This window comes from Sardina pilchardus, chromosome 12, assembly GCF_963854185.1.
Source record: "Sardina pilchardus chromosome 12, fSarPil1.1, whole genome shotgun sequence".
Taxonomy (NCBI): Eukaryota; Metazoa; Chordata; class Actinopteri; order Clupeiformes; family Clupeidae; genus Sardina; species Sardina pilchardus.
The window spans coordinates 18,386,207-18,405,973 of record NC_085005.1 but is presented as its reverse complement, the minus strand read 5'-3'; the positions used below and the strand labels follow the sequence as shown (position 1 = coordinate 18,405,973).

Sequence of the window (19,767 nt, the reverse complement as noted above, 5' to 3'; positions counted from 1 at the left end):
TGGCCTACATTTCCACAAGACCCAAGTGACCGTAAACACAATCACTGAAATATTACTGACGTTCCAACAAGCTCAAATGTGGCGTACACCGCAATCGCTTCTAAAAAGGATCGATGAATTCACCCACAAAAGAACCAGTAAGAGCCATTTTACACTTAATGTCAAACATTCTTTAATAGTTCAAAAGTAACACAAGAGAAGAGAAAAAAAAATAAAAATACATGTGCATTTAGTGCTCTAGTTTCTAGCATATTTCACACCTACAAATTGAACAGCAGAACAGCTCAAGTCAATCAGTAGGGCTAGGGCAGGTTTGAGGAGCGGAGAGATGGGGATGGGAGAGGTGGTGGTGATGCTAAAAATTAAGAAGCCTTTTCGCAAGCGCTACATCATGATTGCAACGAGGAGCGGCGTTTGATCGAGCAGAGACGAATCAAAGGCATGCGTCCGACTGCTCCGTGACAGTCAGAAGCTTCAGAGAGCATTTAGAGGCATCTTTTCTTTTTTGCTTTTTTTTATCCCGTTTTTCTTTTTTTGAGAGAGTGTATGTGTGTGTGTTTCTTAAATGGCATCGATATCAATGTCATCCTCCTCTTTCTCCTGCTTCACGGGTGTCACAGTCTCCATTTTAAGCTCGCGAGCCGAGGAGGAATAGACAACCTGCAGAGGACGACAAGAAAATGACATTAGTCTACAGTTAACCTTAGTACTCCGGGGTACATCTTAAATCAGCCTATGGTATGCAGATATTGCAGTTAAGCAAATCTCGCACAATAACCTTGTAGAACTAACTAAATATTCGGAGTAACACTGCTTTAAATTGAGAAGCCCCGACCAATAGTTTGGTCAGTGCTGGCACTGGGGTTGAGGACTAAAGCGGAACCAGAAATCATCTGAAAACTGTACAAATACTGCCAATTTTAAAGCAGCACTGTGCAAGCTTTGATAGTCTGCAACATAGAGCTGTGAATTTTTGTATTTTTCCACCCATCATTTTAGCAGTGTGCTCCAACCCAAACACAGAAGTGCATTATACATATTCTATATGGTTATTCTCACATGACTATCACTCAAGATAACCAAAACTAGCCGCTTGATAAACATGTACCTCAGCAGTTAAAAACGTTGCTATAAGAAATCATCCAGACAAACAAATTTAAAAACAAAACATTGGTCATCCTTACCTCCACGTTGTCCTCCTCATCCTCCTCCTCTTCCTCGCTTCCCTCGCTCTCCTCCTCGGCCTCCTTCAGCCACTTGACGAAGGGCTCAGCCTTGGAATGGATCTCCTTGGCCAGCTCCTTGGAGACGTATTTTTTGGACACCTAAAGGACAAGAGCATTCACATGAGGCACAACCTAAAGTAACTATGCTGCCAATACTTAAACATAATAATACTATACAACAGTAGCTCCACATCAGTTGTTCGAACATAGTCGTCTGCATAGCTTAGAAAGCTTTTCAGAGAGCTGAGTTGAGTCCTCATTTGTGAAGCCAAAAAATAATAATACTACGAAGGCCGCAATACATCACATTTTACCCGTTTTCCCACCATTTTCAATTTGAGTCCCGTCACTACACACACACACACACACACACCTTCTCGGCCCAAGCGAGGATGACGTCCTCTTCGAGCATGTCTGCATCGTACAGGTCCTTGAGGATGATGGGGACGCGTGGGAGCAGCTGGCTCTGGTGGAGCTTCACCAGACACTCAAAGCCACCCAGAAGGTACTTCTGGGCCTTCTTGTTGTTGTGACAGAACTGCAGGAGAGGAGGGAAAAGGAGGATGAGAGGTCAAGAGCAGTGGAGGACGAGCACAGTGGTTCACACACACAGCAGGTTAGATGGAGGCTAAACAGAGAGGTTGAAGAACCGCTACACATCACAGTAACCAATCATGTGTACAATTTGAGTCACATGATCATGATTGAATACACAAACTGCTCCACATCAGTGTTCGAACATAGTCGTCTGCATAGCTTGGAAAGCTTGTCAGAGAGCTGAGTTAATAGTTCCTCATTTGTGAAGACAAAAAAATAATACCAAAGGCGCATGTTAGAATGCTGGAAAATGAACGTTCTAAAGAAAATTGTGGTTGACTGAATGGAATTTTAGAACCATAAATTGTTGCGAAACGTACGTTTGTTAGAAGTTTCAGCAGGGTAGTTTTGAACATTCTTCTATATTGTGAACCACTTTAAAGCAACGGTTTAATGAGAGTTCAGTCATACCGATCACATATTACCCCCCTTAAAATAAAAAAAAGAATATGTTGACTTACACGGAGGAAGTGGCGTTTGTACTTCTTGATTTGCTCGCGGATGTTCTGGTCGAAGAGCAGCTCACTGAGGATGAGGGGGCCCATGGCCTTCACGTCAAGACGCTCCGCCTCAGCCAGGATGTCCTTATCGGCCGAGTCGATCACTCCCTCCTCCTTCTTTTGCTGTGGACAAAACAGACAGAACAGAGTCAAGGACAGGAGGACTGCTGCGTTATTTCACATTTACATGAAGGGATTGGAGCAGTCTTCTCATTCTATGCTAGCCCAACAAGAAAATATGGGAGATGCCAGTGAATCTGTGTCAACATATTTATTTGATACAAATGACCATTTCAGTCTGCACTTTACTCCTGTGTACAATATTTATGTACAGTATTTATACAAGTCTGTACTGAAGAAATGAAGCATGTTTGAACAGAAAGGTCATTTTCTATTTTGCCTTTGATGACCAAACACAGTATTATGAACCTGGACCTACTACTCGATAGGCATGATAGCACAACACTCCGTATCTGTAAAAGACAGCTGGATGCTCACTAATTAGTTCCAGCTGAAACGTGGACACCATCATCTACTTGAGCTACAGGCTGAACAACTACTACAAATCACAATAACCATCATGATCACCAAAATAAAAATAAAAATATATGCTCATGTCAGGAAAGTCACTTGTACAACTTGTGTATTTAATCTTGATTAATAGCTCCACATCAGTGTTCGAACATAGTCGTCTGCATAGCTTAGAAAGCTTATCAGAGAGCTGAGTTAATAACTCCTCATTTGTGAAGCCCCCCCCCCCCCCCCCCCCCCCAAAAAAAATAAATAAATAAATAAATAAAACATACAAACTCAACACAGGCCTATTTAATTTCAGGTGCTGGGGCTCACCTTGACGAAGTTGTAGAACATGTTGACCCGCTCCTCCAGGGTCTTCTCCAGGTCCTCGCTGAGGGTGAGGTTCTTGGCGTGCTCGCTGATCTCCTCCATGCGCCGGCGCTGGGCCTCCTCGGTGGTCTCCTCTGCCCAGTCCTCGTCGTCATCGTCCCCATCCTGCACAGAGACAGAGGGTAGGGAGATGGGGGGAAACAAAGACAAAGAAGTTCTGTTAAAACCGTGGAGAGGTTTGATCATGTACCGTCCCAACAGATTTCCTTTGCTACGAAAAAAAATATACAAACGCCTTTATCGAGGGGGAGAGAGCAAGGCTACGTGTGCTACAAGCTGAAGAACCACTACACATCACAGTAACCATCAGGGTCACTAACATAAGCTTCAATGTATTCTATACTAAAGTATATAGTACATTTGTACAATTTATGGAATTTAATATTGACTCAAGTTGCTCCACATCAGTGTTCGAACATAGTCGTCTGCATAGCTTTGAAAGCTTTTCAGAGAGCTGAGTTAATAGTTCTTCATTTGTGAAGCAATAAATAAAAATAAATTAAATTAAATTAATAACTGAAACAGGCCTACATGAGGTGCTGGGGTTTGTTATCTCAATACAGCTCGACAGTGAAGTTCTACTCACCACTGCATCAGGTGCGTCAATGTCATCACGGTTTGTTGCCTCTCCACCGGAGCCGTTCTCTTTGTCCTTCTTTCGGTTTTTCTTTTCCTTCTCTTTCTTCACAGACCCACTCTCATTCTCTGCATCAGGAAGAACAGGAGTGAACATGAAAATCAGCCTGTGGTCAGACACAGTCTACAGTTCTATGGCACTGTAGTTGCTCCACATCAGCTTTCAAACGTTGTCTACTACATAGCTTTGGAAGCTAATCAGAGAGCTTTGAATGACTCCTCATGTGTGAAGCTGAAATAATCTAAAAATAATAAATCAATAAATAAATAAACCACTACCCCACCGCCCAGGAATTGGACTTAAGAAAACAGTGATTCAACATAATGCCACTTTTCTACACAGTGCAGACTACGTGAGAACTCATGTCTGTCGGTATGCTATACATCTGATCACGGTTTCTCAACGCCGAACTGTTGTCTGAATAAAGGGCCCACCTGGCGGATTCTTCAGAATAAATGTGCAGAGCTTGTGTCGTGTGTCCAGCATGCCGCGGTAGCCACAGGCCTTGCAGGAGTTCCCAATGGTTTGCTTCTTAGGATTGATGTGCTGAAACAAGAATAAGACAGAAACATTCAGGAAAGCACATGGTGTTTAAGAGCAGGTTTAATACACCCATGTAGGTGATCAATATAGCCCAACATAACTAACCTAGATCATAGAGCCCTGATTATGGCCACTGTTGTGACAAAAGAAGAGTGATGCATTACTGAAGATCATTCAGTCCACATATTGTCTAAACCAGTGATTAACACCATCCTCCTAAGGGGCCTTAACTGGTCCAGTAACCATTCCTAACAATTCAGGGCTACATCTAAATGAAGGTCACTCCACTCATAAGAAATAGTTATACAACTTCATAGTCAGTCCACATCTACTGCTGATAACTGATAAAAGTTTCTCCCATCCTTCAAACTGATCAATACATGCCCAACACTTGATCAAGAGATCACGTTTATGTTAAAGGCAGACCTGGAGAAAACACGCTGGTGGGGGTGGGGGTGGGGTGGCGGTTAAACATCACATGAGGATGATTCATAACTGCCACTCAGCACTGTGAATAATACATGACTGGGATCTCCTGAATCAGCGGGTCTGACACACTAGTCGTCTTCACACTCGTGAAGGCTGTGCAGTGCACAGCGTGTGACGGAACGCAAATGTTCCAGCTCAGCCTTTGCAGGTGTGTGTGTGTGGTCAAAGTCACTCCACTTCTCCTCCCAAACAGCAGGGGCAACAGCACCACTAAGGAGGCCGATTATGAAAAAATAAAGACAGGCTAGAAGGGGTGGTGGGGGTGGAGAAGAAAATCACAAAACAAACCATCTGCACTGCAGAGGCGCCACAGTAACTTCACTGCTGCATTGGAGAGTGGAAATGCAACTTTGCACCACAGGGAAGATCAGTGGGAGGCATGTTTTCGTCCCAAACTGCTGCAGTATGCACCTCAAGGTTCAATACACTGCAGCCAGGCATTCAGAGAACACCCAGTATGGGTGCAAATATTGATCAACTTAACCCTTCACCAGGCACGGTCACACCAGTGTGACAAGAATGCTGGAACGTTCTAAAGAAAATTGTGGTTGACTGAATGGAATTTTAGAACCTTAAATTGTTGCGAAATGCAAGTTTGTAAGAAGTTTCAGCAGGGTAGTTTTGAACATTCTTCTATATTGTGAACCACTTTAAAGCAAGGGTTTAATGAGAGTTCAGTCATACTGAACAGTGATATCCAAATTGGGGGTATGGATCAAATGTCCTGTCTGTCGCTTAACTCCTAGTGAGTAGTATGAGAGTAGATTTAACATCTGCTCAAAGTCCAAAAAGCAAACCGAGCAGATTGTTCTGGAAAGAACCAGAACACCGAACCCACCAATAAGAACCTCAAAACGGGCAGCAGCCATCTTACTCTGCTTTTAGGACATCACAAATTCAACAAAAAACAGGGCCACAGCCACACACACAAAAAGCATCTAGGTTGGATATACCAAACAAGCACCATCTCATAATGGTGTCCTTTATTTGCAGAGTCCCAATCCTAGCATCTCTGGCAACAAAGCTGACCTCATTGGAACCACCTCACTCAGCAAAAAATGACACAGAGGTGCCATTGAGTTCAGCCACTTGTTTTACACTACAGGGCAATGAGGGCTTCAGCAAACTATTGTCATTTCTGTATAATACATTTGTATTGCAATAATGAAACATCATTTGTTACCTTTGGTCAATTAATCAAGAGTTTAGTCTAGGGCATTCCAAAGTAAATCTGGATTAATGGGAGAGGGTAAAACATGTGTGCCTATTTACCAGGTCTGTTTCAGGATTATCACACTCTGGGCACAACACAAATTTCCGGATAAATCCATCCAACATGTCTTGCAGCTTGTTCGCCTCGTGGGATCCGTTGACAATGTAACGGTCATTCTTAGAATCAAACTGGGTCTGAGCGCCCAACTCACAACCAAAAAACTTGGTGGGATCTAGAAGGAAGAGGAGGGGGGAAAAAGGTCTGTAAAGATGACTGTCCAAAAAAACTGTTACTGCTGTATAACAATAATTTGCTCAGAAGATGACTGGTCACATTGAAACCATGAGGGGTCTTTATTCTCAAGAAGAATACAGAAGCCACCAGTATATGAATCTAGAAATCACTTGACTGAAATCTGACCCCCAGAAACAACTGCAACTCATGTGACATACTTACACGTTGGTGGCCTGTTCAAAGCCTTGGCGACATCAACCATGTTGACTATGACAGTTTTTATTCCATTACCCTTGCCTTCCACCTGAGTAGAGAAAACAGGCCCAATGTTAAATGTGAAAGGACATCAAAGAAATAATTTCTGAAGTGGTGAATCAGATGAAGGAGTGGAAGGTCAGAAAGCATTAGCCATTCAAGCTAATCTTAAAACTGATGATTCAGGATGCCAGGCCACTTTTCAAGCAATGTTTTCAGGCGTATTTTTTCTTAAATCTTTAATTAAGCAACTTGCCATGTGTATTCAACCAAAACATGGAACCAGTTATGTGGTTGTCCTGAAATATTTTTCAAAATCTTGCCCCATGTATATTCCAAATCTTGCCCCATGTATAACAATGTTGGCCCAACTTAAGAGGACCCCAAGTACCCAAGTGGACACCTGTAATACTCCATTTACTCACCTTAGCAATCAGACGGGGCATTTTGTAGCGGTAGAACTGGTCTGACACGCTGCGGTTGACGTTGACAGACATCTTGGCCTCGAGTCGGTACTATCAGCAAGACGAAAAGATCTTGAATTGGCAATTCTTGGTATTGTCTGCCTGGAGAGGGGGGGATGACATAAACGACTGCAAGAGGACTCGGTCTCTGACATGAAAAAGGTGTTGCCACTGAGGCTCCAGGCTCGTTGCTTGTGGACTAAGTTCCCTCCACACAGGTTCCGACAGCTGCGCGACAGCTCTGCTAGGAAAAGGGGTTTAAAAAGAAAGAGGGAGAAAATAAGTAATGTTTGGTTAGGACAGATAACATTTCACTGGGTTACACACAAACAGCATGCTCAAGGGCAGTCAACCCTCCTACTGCCAATGGCCATGCCCAGTTATCTTATTGCAACACATGGTCTGTGGGTGGGTGTGAAATGTTTAGCAATGCTCCATATGCCAAAATGTATAACATTTTATGTGAAAAATGATGGTCTTCCCATATTTTAATGCTCTTTCATCCTACCAACCATCAAGTAAGCAGGCTGACGTGTCAAATACATATTGCAGCAGAGCGGGCAACCGGTTTCGTAACGTTAATGTAACGCTTCTATACTTAATATTGGTTCGTTTGGGTAACCAAAAACCTGTTATCGTTAACCAGATAAATAATTATTACGTCTCACTTCGTATTTGATATCAAAGCCAGAACAACATTCAAACAACCCATTTTCGTCATCGTTATATAAAATAACAAGAGGAAAGGCAGAAAATGTTACTGTGGATTGCGACAAACATTATGTTTCTTAAATAAAGCCAAGTACGATCCACTTGAGCTAACATCAATATGAACGTTGACATTACCGTATCACTGCAACGTGGTGCCAGAGCACGACTGGTATCGATAATGTTAACGTTAACCGTTTAGAAAGCAATGTATGACTTTGGAAGCTTGTTATCCTCAAAATATCACCTGAAAACAATTAACACTGAAGAAGAGTTGTTGAAAGTAGGAGTGGATTATGAGGAACACGTTGCCAGAACCAGATGGAGCAAAGTGCTGCAGAGTGCGTCACACTAATCAGACATCGCTAGCTAGCAAGCTACACTCGTTGCGAATCGAGAATGGGGCGCCATTTTGATTCCTGAGACCTCAATCGCTTTGCTAACGTTAGCTAGTTTCACCAGCTATCCATTAGCTGGCGACCTAGCATTCAAGGAAATAACGCTAGCTGGCTAGCTACCATTAAGGTTACATCAGACATACATGAATACTGGGGGGAAATGTGTGGCTATATATAGGGATATGTACCTTTCCCATCCGTGGCTCCTGTCGTCCGGGTACTCACCGTTTTCGTAAAACAAAGACATAAACACAATGCTGGTCGCCCAGAGACGCAGTGAAGTAGTTTTTGGGTTATAATCAATTTTTGGATGCAGTTGTAACGAGATACAGCACCACGCCGCTAGTGTTAAGCCAAGATTGTTGAGCTAGACCTTGCAGTGGTTAGCAAAAAATCCGAGGATGATGCCTGTACACCTTCGAAATAACGAATCTGAAACGAAAACAAAAAGGAATAATTGCATTATTTTACCAGGCAACAAAATTAGGCTCGATGTGTGACAAGTTGTCACTGGCTAACTAGCCAAAGCTATCTACACGCTATTAGCAAAACATGCTAGCTAACATAATGTTGATAGAATTATATTAATCAAGCGCTAACACCAATCGAATGATCGAAACATAAATCAAAGCTATGGTTTCTTTCCTTAATTTCTTATCATTTGCTTTCGAATAGATGATGTCAATTTCAACAACGAACTCACCTCTCTAGCAGCAAGCTAGCTACCTCTTCAGGCAACGTGTATGCTATGCCACAATGAGCGTTTGCAACGTGACAGTGAATCTTAACTTGCTCCTCAACTTACTCCGCCCATTGATTATAAATGACTGTGCAACTCTACCATTTCATTTGTCCTTTGTCTTGCCAATCTTAGATCCAGTAGGGGTAGGCCTAATCAAAAGTTAAAATTACAGGTCATATGATGAAAAGGTGGCAGATGAACACATAACACATTTTTGTGGCCTAGCCCAAATTTGCATGCAGTTGTGTGGGCTATTTGATCAATTTGTCTTTTGTTCATTAGTACAAAATGACACTGACCCAATTAAAGTAGGTTATATTAATTTTCCATTTCTACTGTAGCCTATCTTAATTTAGCCTTGTAAAGTAGGCTATTGCTATTCTTTAAGTTTATATAGGCCTAATGGTTCCATAATATGTTTAAATAATTCTTATAGGTTACCAAATCTTTGGTCTGATGTCCTCATCTGAACACATTACATTCTATGTGATTCATGTGATTATCTTTCAGGGCAAAAGATTCCACCACAACAAAGCAACACTGTTCTTCGAAACATTTCCAAAGGATTTGCCTCACAAAGTACTTACTGTAGTAGATGCTAAATGAACAGGTGACCACATGGTCAACAGTGGCTCAGCTCCCAATGACTGAATAGAGTTAGCTTTTGATTGGCTCATTCCCTCCTTTTCAGGGTACATTCCACGTTTTGTGACACCATAAATACCCTGCAAACCCAGTGCCAAAGGATGACACACAGACCGAACGATCTAGACATGTTTTCATCCCTTACTTGAAACAATGGGGTTTTCTGGCAGAGTTGACAGCACATAGGGTGGCCCGTTTGGTAGGAATGTTGGGGCAAACAGAGGCTGTGGTCTCTCTGGATTACCTTGGGGATTACAGAGGGTAGCGGCTGGCTTACTGTTGACTGTTGACTGGAATTGAGGGGTCTGTTCTTATGTTATTCAGGCACAGAGGAGGATCTCCTAATATAGAGCCACTATATATAGTCTACCATTTTACAGTGTTAGCTATTGGTCTAATAGCTATTACAATGCAGTAATGTTTTATTTTAGCCTATTTGTTCTCATGGTGCTGTTGGTGGTGTTGATCATTCCAAATTTTCACTGCATTCTACTTTGACTGCGTTGTTCATGATTTGATTCTCAAACATTTTAGGGCCAACAGATAGCCTAAACAACTCTTTTGACATAACTGACCCAAAGAAGTTCTGTTTTTTGTATTGCCTTTGGTCGATACTTACATTCACACTACTTCTGCATAACTGGCATGTGTTCCAAGAAGCAAATGAAATCAGTGAGACGGTCGAACAAGGCCTCCACTGTCTCCAATATACCACAAACCAGTTGACACTCCAGATATGCTCAGAGCATTTCTACATCTGTTCCTGATCACTCAGCCATGTCCCTGACCATGACGTTCAACCTTTGACCTCAGCGCAAGAGGAATCAGTGACCAAACACACCCAAGTCTGCAGAAGAATGCCCTTTGAGCTTGGAGTAGTATGTATAATGGTTTAAGTTAAAGGAAAAGTATATTTCGCCATTATGTGAATTAAACAGTGTTGGTCTATTCAGCTGTAGTCCAATATACAGTAGCCTACATGTACATCCAGGTTTGTTTATAAAGAAACTATAACATCACTTGCAATTTTGTACTTAGACGCCATAGATTGTTTTGTTAGGACAGGTTTCAGGGATACTCCAGAACTGCACTGGGAATGTAAACTGGATTACCATCTCATCTGAAAAGTAGCCTATTTGGCTATTGCTTTCAACATTCTGAATCAGAATTTGTACTGGCAATCTAATCTTTCTTGATACAATACCCCAGTACCCAAGCCTGGCATAGCCATACGTAAGCTTCCGCTCAATTTTCATTTCCCTTCACCATTCCTCTGTACGATTTTAGTACGAGGGTATGGTACAACCAGGCTACCAGTACCCACACCTGCCTTTTGTTTCTGGAGCATAGATATTGGACACCAGCATTTTTCATTTGTGCTGTGACTTTTTGTGTAGGCCTATAGTGATGATTTCTTATCATTGGACCTTTTTCACAAAGTAGCTTGAACTACTTTTTTGTAGTTTTACCTAGATTTCTCCCTGCATGCAGGCATTTTTCCCTTTGCTGTTATTCAACTTTCATTGTGAGATCACTTGCAAAGTTTATGTGGCTAAAATGTACCGGTCAGAGGGGAGAAATGAATACAAATCTGAATTTGGTCTATTGAAATAACAAGTGAGGAAGAGAGCTTAAAATGCAGAAACCACAAAAAAATTAACAAACCAATGCTTTCCATGTCTCTCTCTCTCATTAAATTATACTGAACTTAACTGTGTATCACATTGCTTTAAGCATTTACAAAAACAAACAACCTGGGAAACAGCTATCTATAAATAATATTAAAAAAATGTTCTACCTGTAAATGCTGTAAAGGAGAAATGGGACCATTTGAAGAGTATAACAGAAAAATGGTAGAGAGGGATGAGAGCTTAACTCCACCTCTAAAAACAGCATGCAGGTGAAAGTTATTGGAGCTATGTAGCACCTACTGTGAGGCACAACGAAACCCTGCCAGTCTTACAACAACAATAACCACAGCAAGCTACTGATATTAGTTTGATTGCTTTTTTAATTGCTACTGAAAAAAACTCTTATGACAGCATCATGATGACTGATCAGTAATGGGTGGTCTGTGGTCACGGGGAGATGCGAAATGCAACACTTTTAGAATGACCAAGTTCCAAGTGCCAGTTGCTGAAGGCATAAAAGTCTCCACTAGAGGGAAGCATAGCACAGTTCACCATGAGCAGCTTAAGTCGTCCTGATACTTTTGAAACATCATCATTCAGTTGAGCACTTTGGTGGCGTATATGATGATAAGAGCATGGATGGCGATAGATTAATCTAATTTTGCATTTTTGCAAGGAGAGGTAATGATTATGCTGAGATGATCTGCCACACATTCAGACCTATAGGCCACTCAGCCTTGTAATGCATGTAGCACGTTTTGATTATTTTATTAGCAGCACCTAACTGATTTGTTTTTCACCCACTGTACTAATTTTACATGCAAATATGCAAATATTGTTCCACGGCATGCCAACCACTGATGGACGGATTCATGTAAAAGCCATTTTGCTTCCATGGTCATAGCCCATTTTTTATTGTCTTCTCTGGATTGTGGCCTTCAACTCTGTGAATTTCAAGTCAAATATGAAACAAAGAATCCCCTCTCATAAGGGCTTCATTGTCCACTGCATGAGAAAGACACACCTTGTGAGATGGGCCATCAGCCTGGCAACATGGTAGCCTGACGAACTATCAGCAGAGGAATCATAACATACCAGATGCTAAAACTTTGACCTGTTTCATTACTCCCTAGCATGTTGCCTTCGGTACCAGCCTTGTTGGTGTTTTTTTTTTCTTTTTTTTTCTCAGCTGCCTTGGGCTTGTAAAGACCTGTTTCTTTTGGGTCATTGCATCATCATAAAGAGAACTCTGAGCATGCATCTGCTTGTTATAATTGCATTTGCTTGTTTTAATTTATATCACACACACACACACACACACACACACACACACACACACACACACACACACACACACACACACACACACACACACACACACACACGCACACACACACACACACACACACACGCATACACACAAACACACACACTCACTCACACACACACACACACACACACACACACTATGTATGTGTCTGTTTACGACCTCCCTTGTCTACATAAAATAAAATACCGACGTCATGGAAAAGAAGCCCATGTGGAACACTGAAGAACATGCGCAAATGCATTTTTAAAGAAAATCAACACAAGGGGAAAAAAGCACCCCTCTTAGAGTTTCAGTTTGGACTCCAAAGAATCCAGGCACTTCAGCAATTGCCTCCTAATGAACTTAGTTCAGTTAGCATGTATGTGAATCTGTCAGTCTGTGAATGGCATATTCATTTGTTCGTGTGTGAATGGCATGTGAATTTGTCCATGTGTTTTGGAGAAAGCCGTCCGTCCAGCTGCAGCTTAGGGGAAATGCATAGAACGTGTACTATTGTTCTATGAAATAAAACATACTTCTAACAAAAGCACAACATGATCCTAAAAGCAAGATGATTTTTGATTTTGTATCTCTTTAGACTGGTCTCTTTTCAAATAGTTTCCTGCCTTCAGTCAATGAAAGAGTTCTGCTTTGTTTGCGTTCCCCCAGACGGTAATACACTTACTGTTATGACAACAAACCTTGCCGTTAGGGTACCAGTATATACATGTTCTTGGTATGATGTGTGCAGTCAGTCTCCATGATTACTACCACAATCAACACCCTTCCCTGGCAGGCATCTGGGGAAAATGGTTCTTTGGCAGCGGGTGCAAGTATAGACTAATACCTGAGCAAATAAGGTTAGCTGATTCTATGACATCTTGTTAAACTCATCATCGTAAAGCTTTTAAAAAGTTCATTTTTGTTTTGACTTGTTTTGTTTCTGCCTTGTATAGTGTTTAATTATTGCAGTATTTTGTTATTATTATTATTATTATTATTATTATTATTATTGCCAATGTTGATATTTGATTTGTATTATTTTTTATACATTTAATATTTGTTCTGTTTATTCTTTTATATATGTAAAGCACTTTGTAACTAGTTTACAATTATTGTTTCAGATTATTATTATTATTATTATTATCATTATTATTATTACATAATAATAATAATACAGTGATGAACAGCTTCTTATGCCGACCTGAGAGAGTCAGGGTCTGGAGTAGGGTGAGGTGAGATGCCCTGATAAAAAAGAACTATGCACCCTTTGGATCTTTTAGGGACATTGAATTTGTATGAGTTATAAATATTATTCACATAACATATTTTCTACTCATTGTACTGTAAAGACTAACGTTTAGTACTATGTGCTATCAACTGAACAACTGAACTTCAGCACATCATCTCACACATTCCTCTCCTTGGGAGAGCTGTCATATGAACACTCACAGTGCACTACAACAGGCACAACTGAGGCAAATAGCATTCATCTGTTCAGCAGCTGTGTGAGCTATTCACCCATGGGCCTGTGCCAACAAGCTTCACTCGGCTTCATAAACAACCTCGCAGTCGATTGTTACAGGGAATTCTAAATCCAATGGGGTTTCTTTTTTGTGTTGCAATTTCAAAGTCAAGAGATACTGTCACTGATGAAATACAGATACCAGAGACCAAAGACTTAAACAAAATTGTTTGATTCTTCCAGAAGTGTTCAAGTGGAATGTACATTATACAACAAAGTTGAGAAAATGGATTGAGTAGGAATTAATTCAGTCACAAACTTCATTAGGCACTGTTCATCGTTTTATTTAATGTTCACCCAAGCAATAGATTAACTTTACAGGTTTACACGTTTATACACATCTCAGGATACAAAACAAGCACAAATAGATGCATACAATGCACGGCTAGAAGCATCTTTAAAATGGGCCTATTATGTTACATAGTGGTTAACAATAACACTTCCTAACAAAAAAATTAGGCAGCAGCATATCACATGCCAGGTCTGAATTCCCTTGAGTCAGAAATAGAAACAAAGAATGTGGCCTAATGACTCACACCCATGGCACAGAACTATGTGAAGTGGGTGCTATAGGAACAAAGATCCTTGATTACTCTGCCTCGACCCCCTCGATAAGCAGACTTTGTCTGAACCCTGTCACTTGTGATCCCCCTGCTGTCCTTTATGATGTCATAATCAACACACTGATTGTACAGTACGTGATGTGTGTGACGACACATGTTCATGACACGACTAGAGTCATTCAGTCTCATGCGCATATAAAGTGTGTTTGTTATGTGGATAAAGAGGTCCTTTCTCCCCTGAAAGCCTGTGCTTGTGCTTGTGGGGGGGTGGAGGGTAATGACAATGTGTCTTCACAAGAGTCTCGGCTCAACACGTCAACCAAATCTAGTGAGTTAGTGCACATCACATGATTAATCATCTGTGAATGACGCACACTGAGCCTATATTGTACAGTACAATATCATATATGTTTTCTCTGAAGAACTCAGCCATGTCATTTTGCGGAAATAAGTGAATCTTACGGAGTAAACTTGATTGTAGGCTATCTGAGGCAGTATTTGGTCTGAACCCAACCATTCTAATTAAAATATACAACATGGAGTTCACACAAAACAACTAACAGAATTCACTAAGTAAATCAGTGAAAAGTCTGTAAAGTCAATAAGGCATTTCATTTAAATACAGCATACATATCATACTATGTATGTATATGTAAATATGACCTTATCTGAACATACTGTATACAGTACACAGAATATAAATAATAAATCCCTATTTGTATTTTGTATTTGAATATAGCTTATGAGAGTAATTTTCTAAGAGCCGATGGGAGTTGAAAGAAGTTGAGACAGCAGTGAAGTGGAGAGCAGTGTTTCGGGACAGCGTCTCTCTCCGCCATCAATTCACGTTCACGAGTCTTTCTACACCACCGACTGGGCAATCTGTCCGGTACAAGCGCCTGTCGTCATAACAACCAAGACAGACCATTTCAATCGCTCCAGCAGTGAATTATTCAGGGTATCACATGATTATGCATGCTGCAGTTGCATTTCAGCTATGCAGAAAAAAAGGAGTTGTATGACAAACAACTTTTTTTTTACTTTAATTACTTGAATTACCTTACAACAGCCACACACACAAACTTACAAAACAGAGAAGAAATCACTGTTCTGTAGTTTGGTGGCGACTAGTCTGGGCCTCGTAGAACAGCCATTCACTGACTGAAGGAAACTGCAGCACCCACCAACTGACCAGGACCACTCAAACAGAAACAGGGTGTAAACAAGCACCTTCCTGCGTGGAGAATTCCCAGACCATGTGGGCAAAAAAGTTAGAAGGGACTTTTGCAGTAAATTAGCAACCTTCTACTCCTCCACACTGAATAGGGGGATCCGTTTGCGTTTCTGGCGAGGGCCCATCAGCCCACGCACCAGCTTTTAGTAGGGGTCGGAAAATAAGGTAAACAAATCTCCCTGCTTCTGGGGAATGCCAAGCTCTCCTGACAGCTGGCAAGAGGCTTTTCCGCCTGAAGCCTCGTGAGTAGCCCTGAGCTCGAGTCACCATTATGGGTCAGTGTATCAGGGAAATGATACAGAAACGTTCAAGGCCCCACCCCACAATGTCTCAGGAAACAAAACAAACATCTTGTTTGTCTCACTGCATCCTGTGTGTTTGATTAGTGCCTGGTCAATTGCCACAGTTAGTGGTGATGGAAACCAATGTCATATCTCCCTGTCTTGATAGGTTGGACGTTGTGCAGATTGCTGTTAGACTGTGAGGAGAATTTCAGCAAATAATGCACACAAGGGTATGAACTAAAATTGCTGACAAGGCAAGGCTTCGGGATAGCCTGCTAAAAGCTATCTTCTGTCACTCTTCAAAGAGAACGATTTAATGTTTCATTTTTGTTTTGTCTCTATTTATCAATGGTCATATATCACAATTGACCAGTTATGAGCTCCACATTATATACATTAAACATTTCAGCTATTGAAATTACCTTTAGTCAGATTTTGTAAAAGTAAATTCGTATGAAGAGTTTAAGTGGTACGTTACCCATCATCACTAATAATGTAATGACTGTGTCATGCCAAGGGACATGGTGTCAAATCTTGGACATTTTACAGTTTCACCAGTAGACTTTCATACCTGTTGATGTGAGGACTTAAAGTGACTAAGCTTTGTTGAAACGCAAAATGTTACATCCCCTTAGTCATTATTAGTCTACAGCTCAGTATCAACAGGTTATTAATATGTGACCCTGTAAAGCGGAACCAGTCGTTTCGGTAAAATGTAGTAAATTAAGTTATTGTGCTCACGTGAACGGCCATAAACTAAGCTCTCCAACGATATGTGTATCGAGGGTATTACACAAACTATCGCTAAGATAACCGCATCCAAAGTTGACATGGTTCTCCTGTCACGATATGCCAGAAGAGGAGAAATCACCTGTTTAAGCAGCGCGTGCACAATGGGAATGACAGCAAATGTGTTGAATCTTCGCCGGGTTTAACAGTCAAAACGTAGGTTTTTCAGTGAAATGCGCTCACGATATGAAATTGTAGACTGTATACATCCGAACTATGCGAAAACGTGAAATTCAACATTTTAACCCGGAAGTTTGTTATTGTTGATTTTCTCAAAATAACGATGTGCGCAAAACGACTGATTTCGCTGTGAATGGTCACATATTATCTCCAGCAGCTAACTGAAATAAACATCTGTTTATTTATCAAATCATTAGCCTTTCTAGGTACTAGAGACTACAACTGAGTAAATCACATAGTAAAGGCAGGGGGCTTGCTTTTCTCCAACTACTTGACAGGAACCTTGGTGAAGAAAACAGGAGCGGGTCTCTCGCTAGAGGTGCCTCGGTTCTCTGCCAGGCTCTCCCGAATCCGGCGAATCTCCATTGACGTGAGGTGGGTTTTCAGATGCAACAGGGCAGAGACGTGCTTGTCACTGAAAGAGAGAGGAGAGAGAGAGAGAGAGAGAGAGAGAGATTATGAGATTGATAAATGTTCATTTCACTCAATAATTCATGATTAATTGCCAGGAAACAACGCTTTACATTTTCTGAATGCCAGTAATATACAGTAATATCACCTATTGATCATGGTTCCCATTAAAAACTATACATCAATATTTATCATTATGACATCCTATACACAAATACACAATTACCAAGTCACTCCTGAACCACCTGACTTGGCACTATATTAACTCTCCTAATTAACCACAAAAAGGATTCTATTTACAACATGATATGCAATGATCATAAAAAGACACAACAGACGATCCAGGACTATAAGATCCGGAGAGATTCAGCGCTAAGTAATGGTTAAAAAAGGATCAAATCCCTTCTTCTGTGTTCTCAATCATCTTATTTATTACAAGAGAACACTCAGTATTATTGGCAAAGCGGGTTTTAATAACACACTGAACAACAAACAACAACAACAACTTGCATGTTCTATAGCGCTTTATCTAGGCACCCAATGTGCACCCAAAGTGGGGAACCTCACTAACTATCCATGTAGCACCCACACTGCACAATGTGTAGCAACCACACTACACGCAAATGAAATAACCAAATAGAGCACTGCATTAGTGCAGGCAGGTCTCGCTAGCTTCCCTGGATGGCCCAGCTGACTGTCAATCTAACCGCTCAGCTGATTGCCAGCTGAGTGCCAGCCGGCCAATCCCTGCTTTCATTGGTGGAGATAATTCAGAGCGTTTTTTTTAAACTGCCTTTGCCAATCTGCTGCCATTTGCTTTTTCTGTAGTTTTGCCACTCACCTCTTCCCCTTAACCCCCTCATACTTCTGACTTATCAATGTCTTGTCATTGATGTTTATTCTGTTCAGTGTCCCATGAGGGGTTTATTGCTGCTCTCCCTACCTTGGGCTTTACATGTTTGAACATGGATGGGCAGGGGGCCCCCAGAACAGGGCATACTGCCCAAAAAATTATTTCATGAAATAGTGGAAAATTTGTCCACGCATGTCCACATTCCTTCGCAGGAATTTTCCAAGTAAAGACAACACTTGGTAAATGGGGATTTTCCTCAACCCTTTCCCACTCATTACATACGGGTGCCAATAATTCGGCAGTTAATCGTTAATCGTTCCAGCAATCCGCATCAGCAAGAGGGTGGGTGGAGAAAAGCTCATTAACACTATTCTTACGGTATATCTTACTCAAGGATTTCCTGCCATAAAACACAATAGGAGGAAGCCAATGAGGAGGTGGGTTAAAAGAGCGTCTCTCTCTCTCTTGAGTAATATACGGGAATTGTGGCTCATATGGTTCTTTCCAGTGATTTCCCATTTGCATCAGGACAGGCTCGAGCAATTCAGCAGACCGTAGACACGCATGGGCTACCTTCCTGGCACACCTTTTGGTAGGCCAGGAGGTCAGGCAAGGTTGTCAAATGAACTGACTTCCTGTACTCCTGAAGCAACATGTTGATTGTAAGTGTGATGACTGATCATCTGTCCAGGATAACCAAAAATAGAGCAAAGCAATCAATCTACAGCAAGAATGGGAGGGCATCCACTTTTACAATCCTGGGAAAAACAGAAGAGAATAATAATTTCTAAAAAAAGTTGAAAAGTTGATGAGGTCGACAGCCATTTAAATTAGACTGTGCTCCTGAAAAATGTGCTGATTGGCTAGAATACCATATGGTTTAAATACTGTTTTGAAGAGCCATGACTGTGGAAAAACGGTGTGCAAGGTTTTATGTTGAGCACACACGCTGAACAGACAATTAGAAGATTATGACAGACTGCAATCAAGGACCACACCTGAAACTTCTTAAAAGTCAACAAAAAATATTGTATTTGTAAAGTAAAGACAATGGCATCAGAGCTACACTGAGAGGAAGATACTTCAAAGTCATTGACCAGATGCTGTTACACGGCAGCTTCTGATGTCCTACCTGTCCACACCCATAGAGGGTTGGGTTCTCTTTCAGTTCAGAGCACCTTTAGGCTCTAAATAAACAATGACAGCCTATCTTTTCCACTCCCAAGAGGGGCAGACATTTTGTGGCTATGTTACAGCATGAAATGAATGGTGTTACTGACTAGAGGAAGAGCTTTACTGATACTTCACAGGCAGAGCTGAACCCTGAGATGATAAGAAGGTGCAGGTCACTTGTAGCCTATGTGTGCTTCTGTCACTATGCTCAATTCAATACTTTACTTTCAATAGAGATAGAAGGTCAAAGGGCATAGA

The 19,767-nt window shown here is 41.2% G+C and overlaps 2 protein-coding genes across 7 annotated transcripts in view; both read right to left on the bottom strand.

The window, feature by feature from the left end:
* Positions 1–147: 147 nt before the first annotated feature.
* On the bottom strand, positions 148–8,987 carry eif5 (eukaryotic translation initiation factor 5). Of its 5 annotated transcripts, none has more exons than XM_062550154.1 (12): positions 8,874–8,987; positions 8,359–8,602; positions 7,026–7,308; positions 6,568–6,649; positions 6,171–6,343; positions 4,301–4,412; positions 3,816–3,934; positions 3,173–3,334; positions 2,285–2,446; positions 1,600–1,764; positions 1,185–1,325; positions 148–660 (listed from the first exon to the last, which is right to left on the bottom strand). In XM_062550154.1, the coding sequence occupies exons 3-12, from the start codon at positions 7,095–7,097 to the stop codon at positions 562–564; spliced, it is 1,287 nt and encodes a 428-aa protein (XP_062406138.1). In that variant the 5' UTR covers positions 7,098–7,308; positions 8,359–8,602; positions 8,874–8,987; the 3' UTR covers positions 148–561. The 5 variants fall into 5 exon arrangements, with proteins under 5 accessions (XP_062406138.1, XP_062406136.1, XP_062406137.1 ...); XM_062550152.1 differs by having other exon boundaries at positions 7,026–7,305; XM_062550153.1 differs by having other exon boundaries at positions 7,026–7,305; positions 8,396–8,602.
* Positions 8,988–14,290: 5,303 nt separating this feature from the next.
* tnfaip2a (tumor necrosis factor, alpha-induced protein 2a) overlaps positions 14,291–19,767 on the bottom strand; it is a 13,522-nt gene continuing 8,045 nt past the window's right edge. The window contains exons 12-13 of one of the 2 annotated variants that reach the window (XM_062550814.1): positions 17,355–17,487; positions 14,291–15,484 (exon numbers count right to left, since the gene is read on the bottom strand). In XM_062550814.1, coding sequence (XP_062406798.1) covers positions 15,326–15,484; positions 17,355–17,487 — 292 coding nt within the window. In that variant the 3' untranslated portion in view covers positions 14,291–15,325. Of the gene's footprint in view, positions 16,781–17,217; positions 17,488–19,767 lie in introns of both variants that reach the window. The other variant, XM_062550815.1, reaches the window with a different exon arrangement.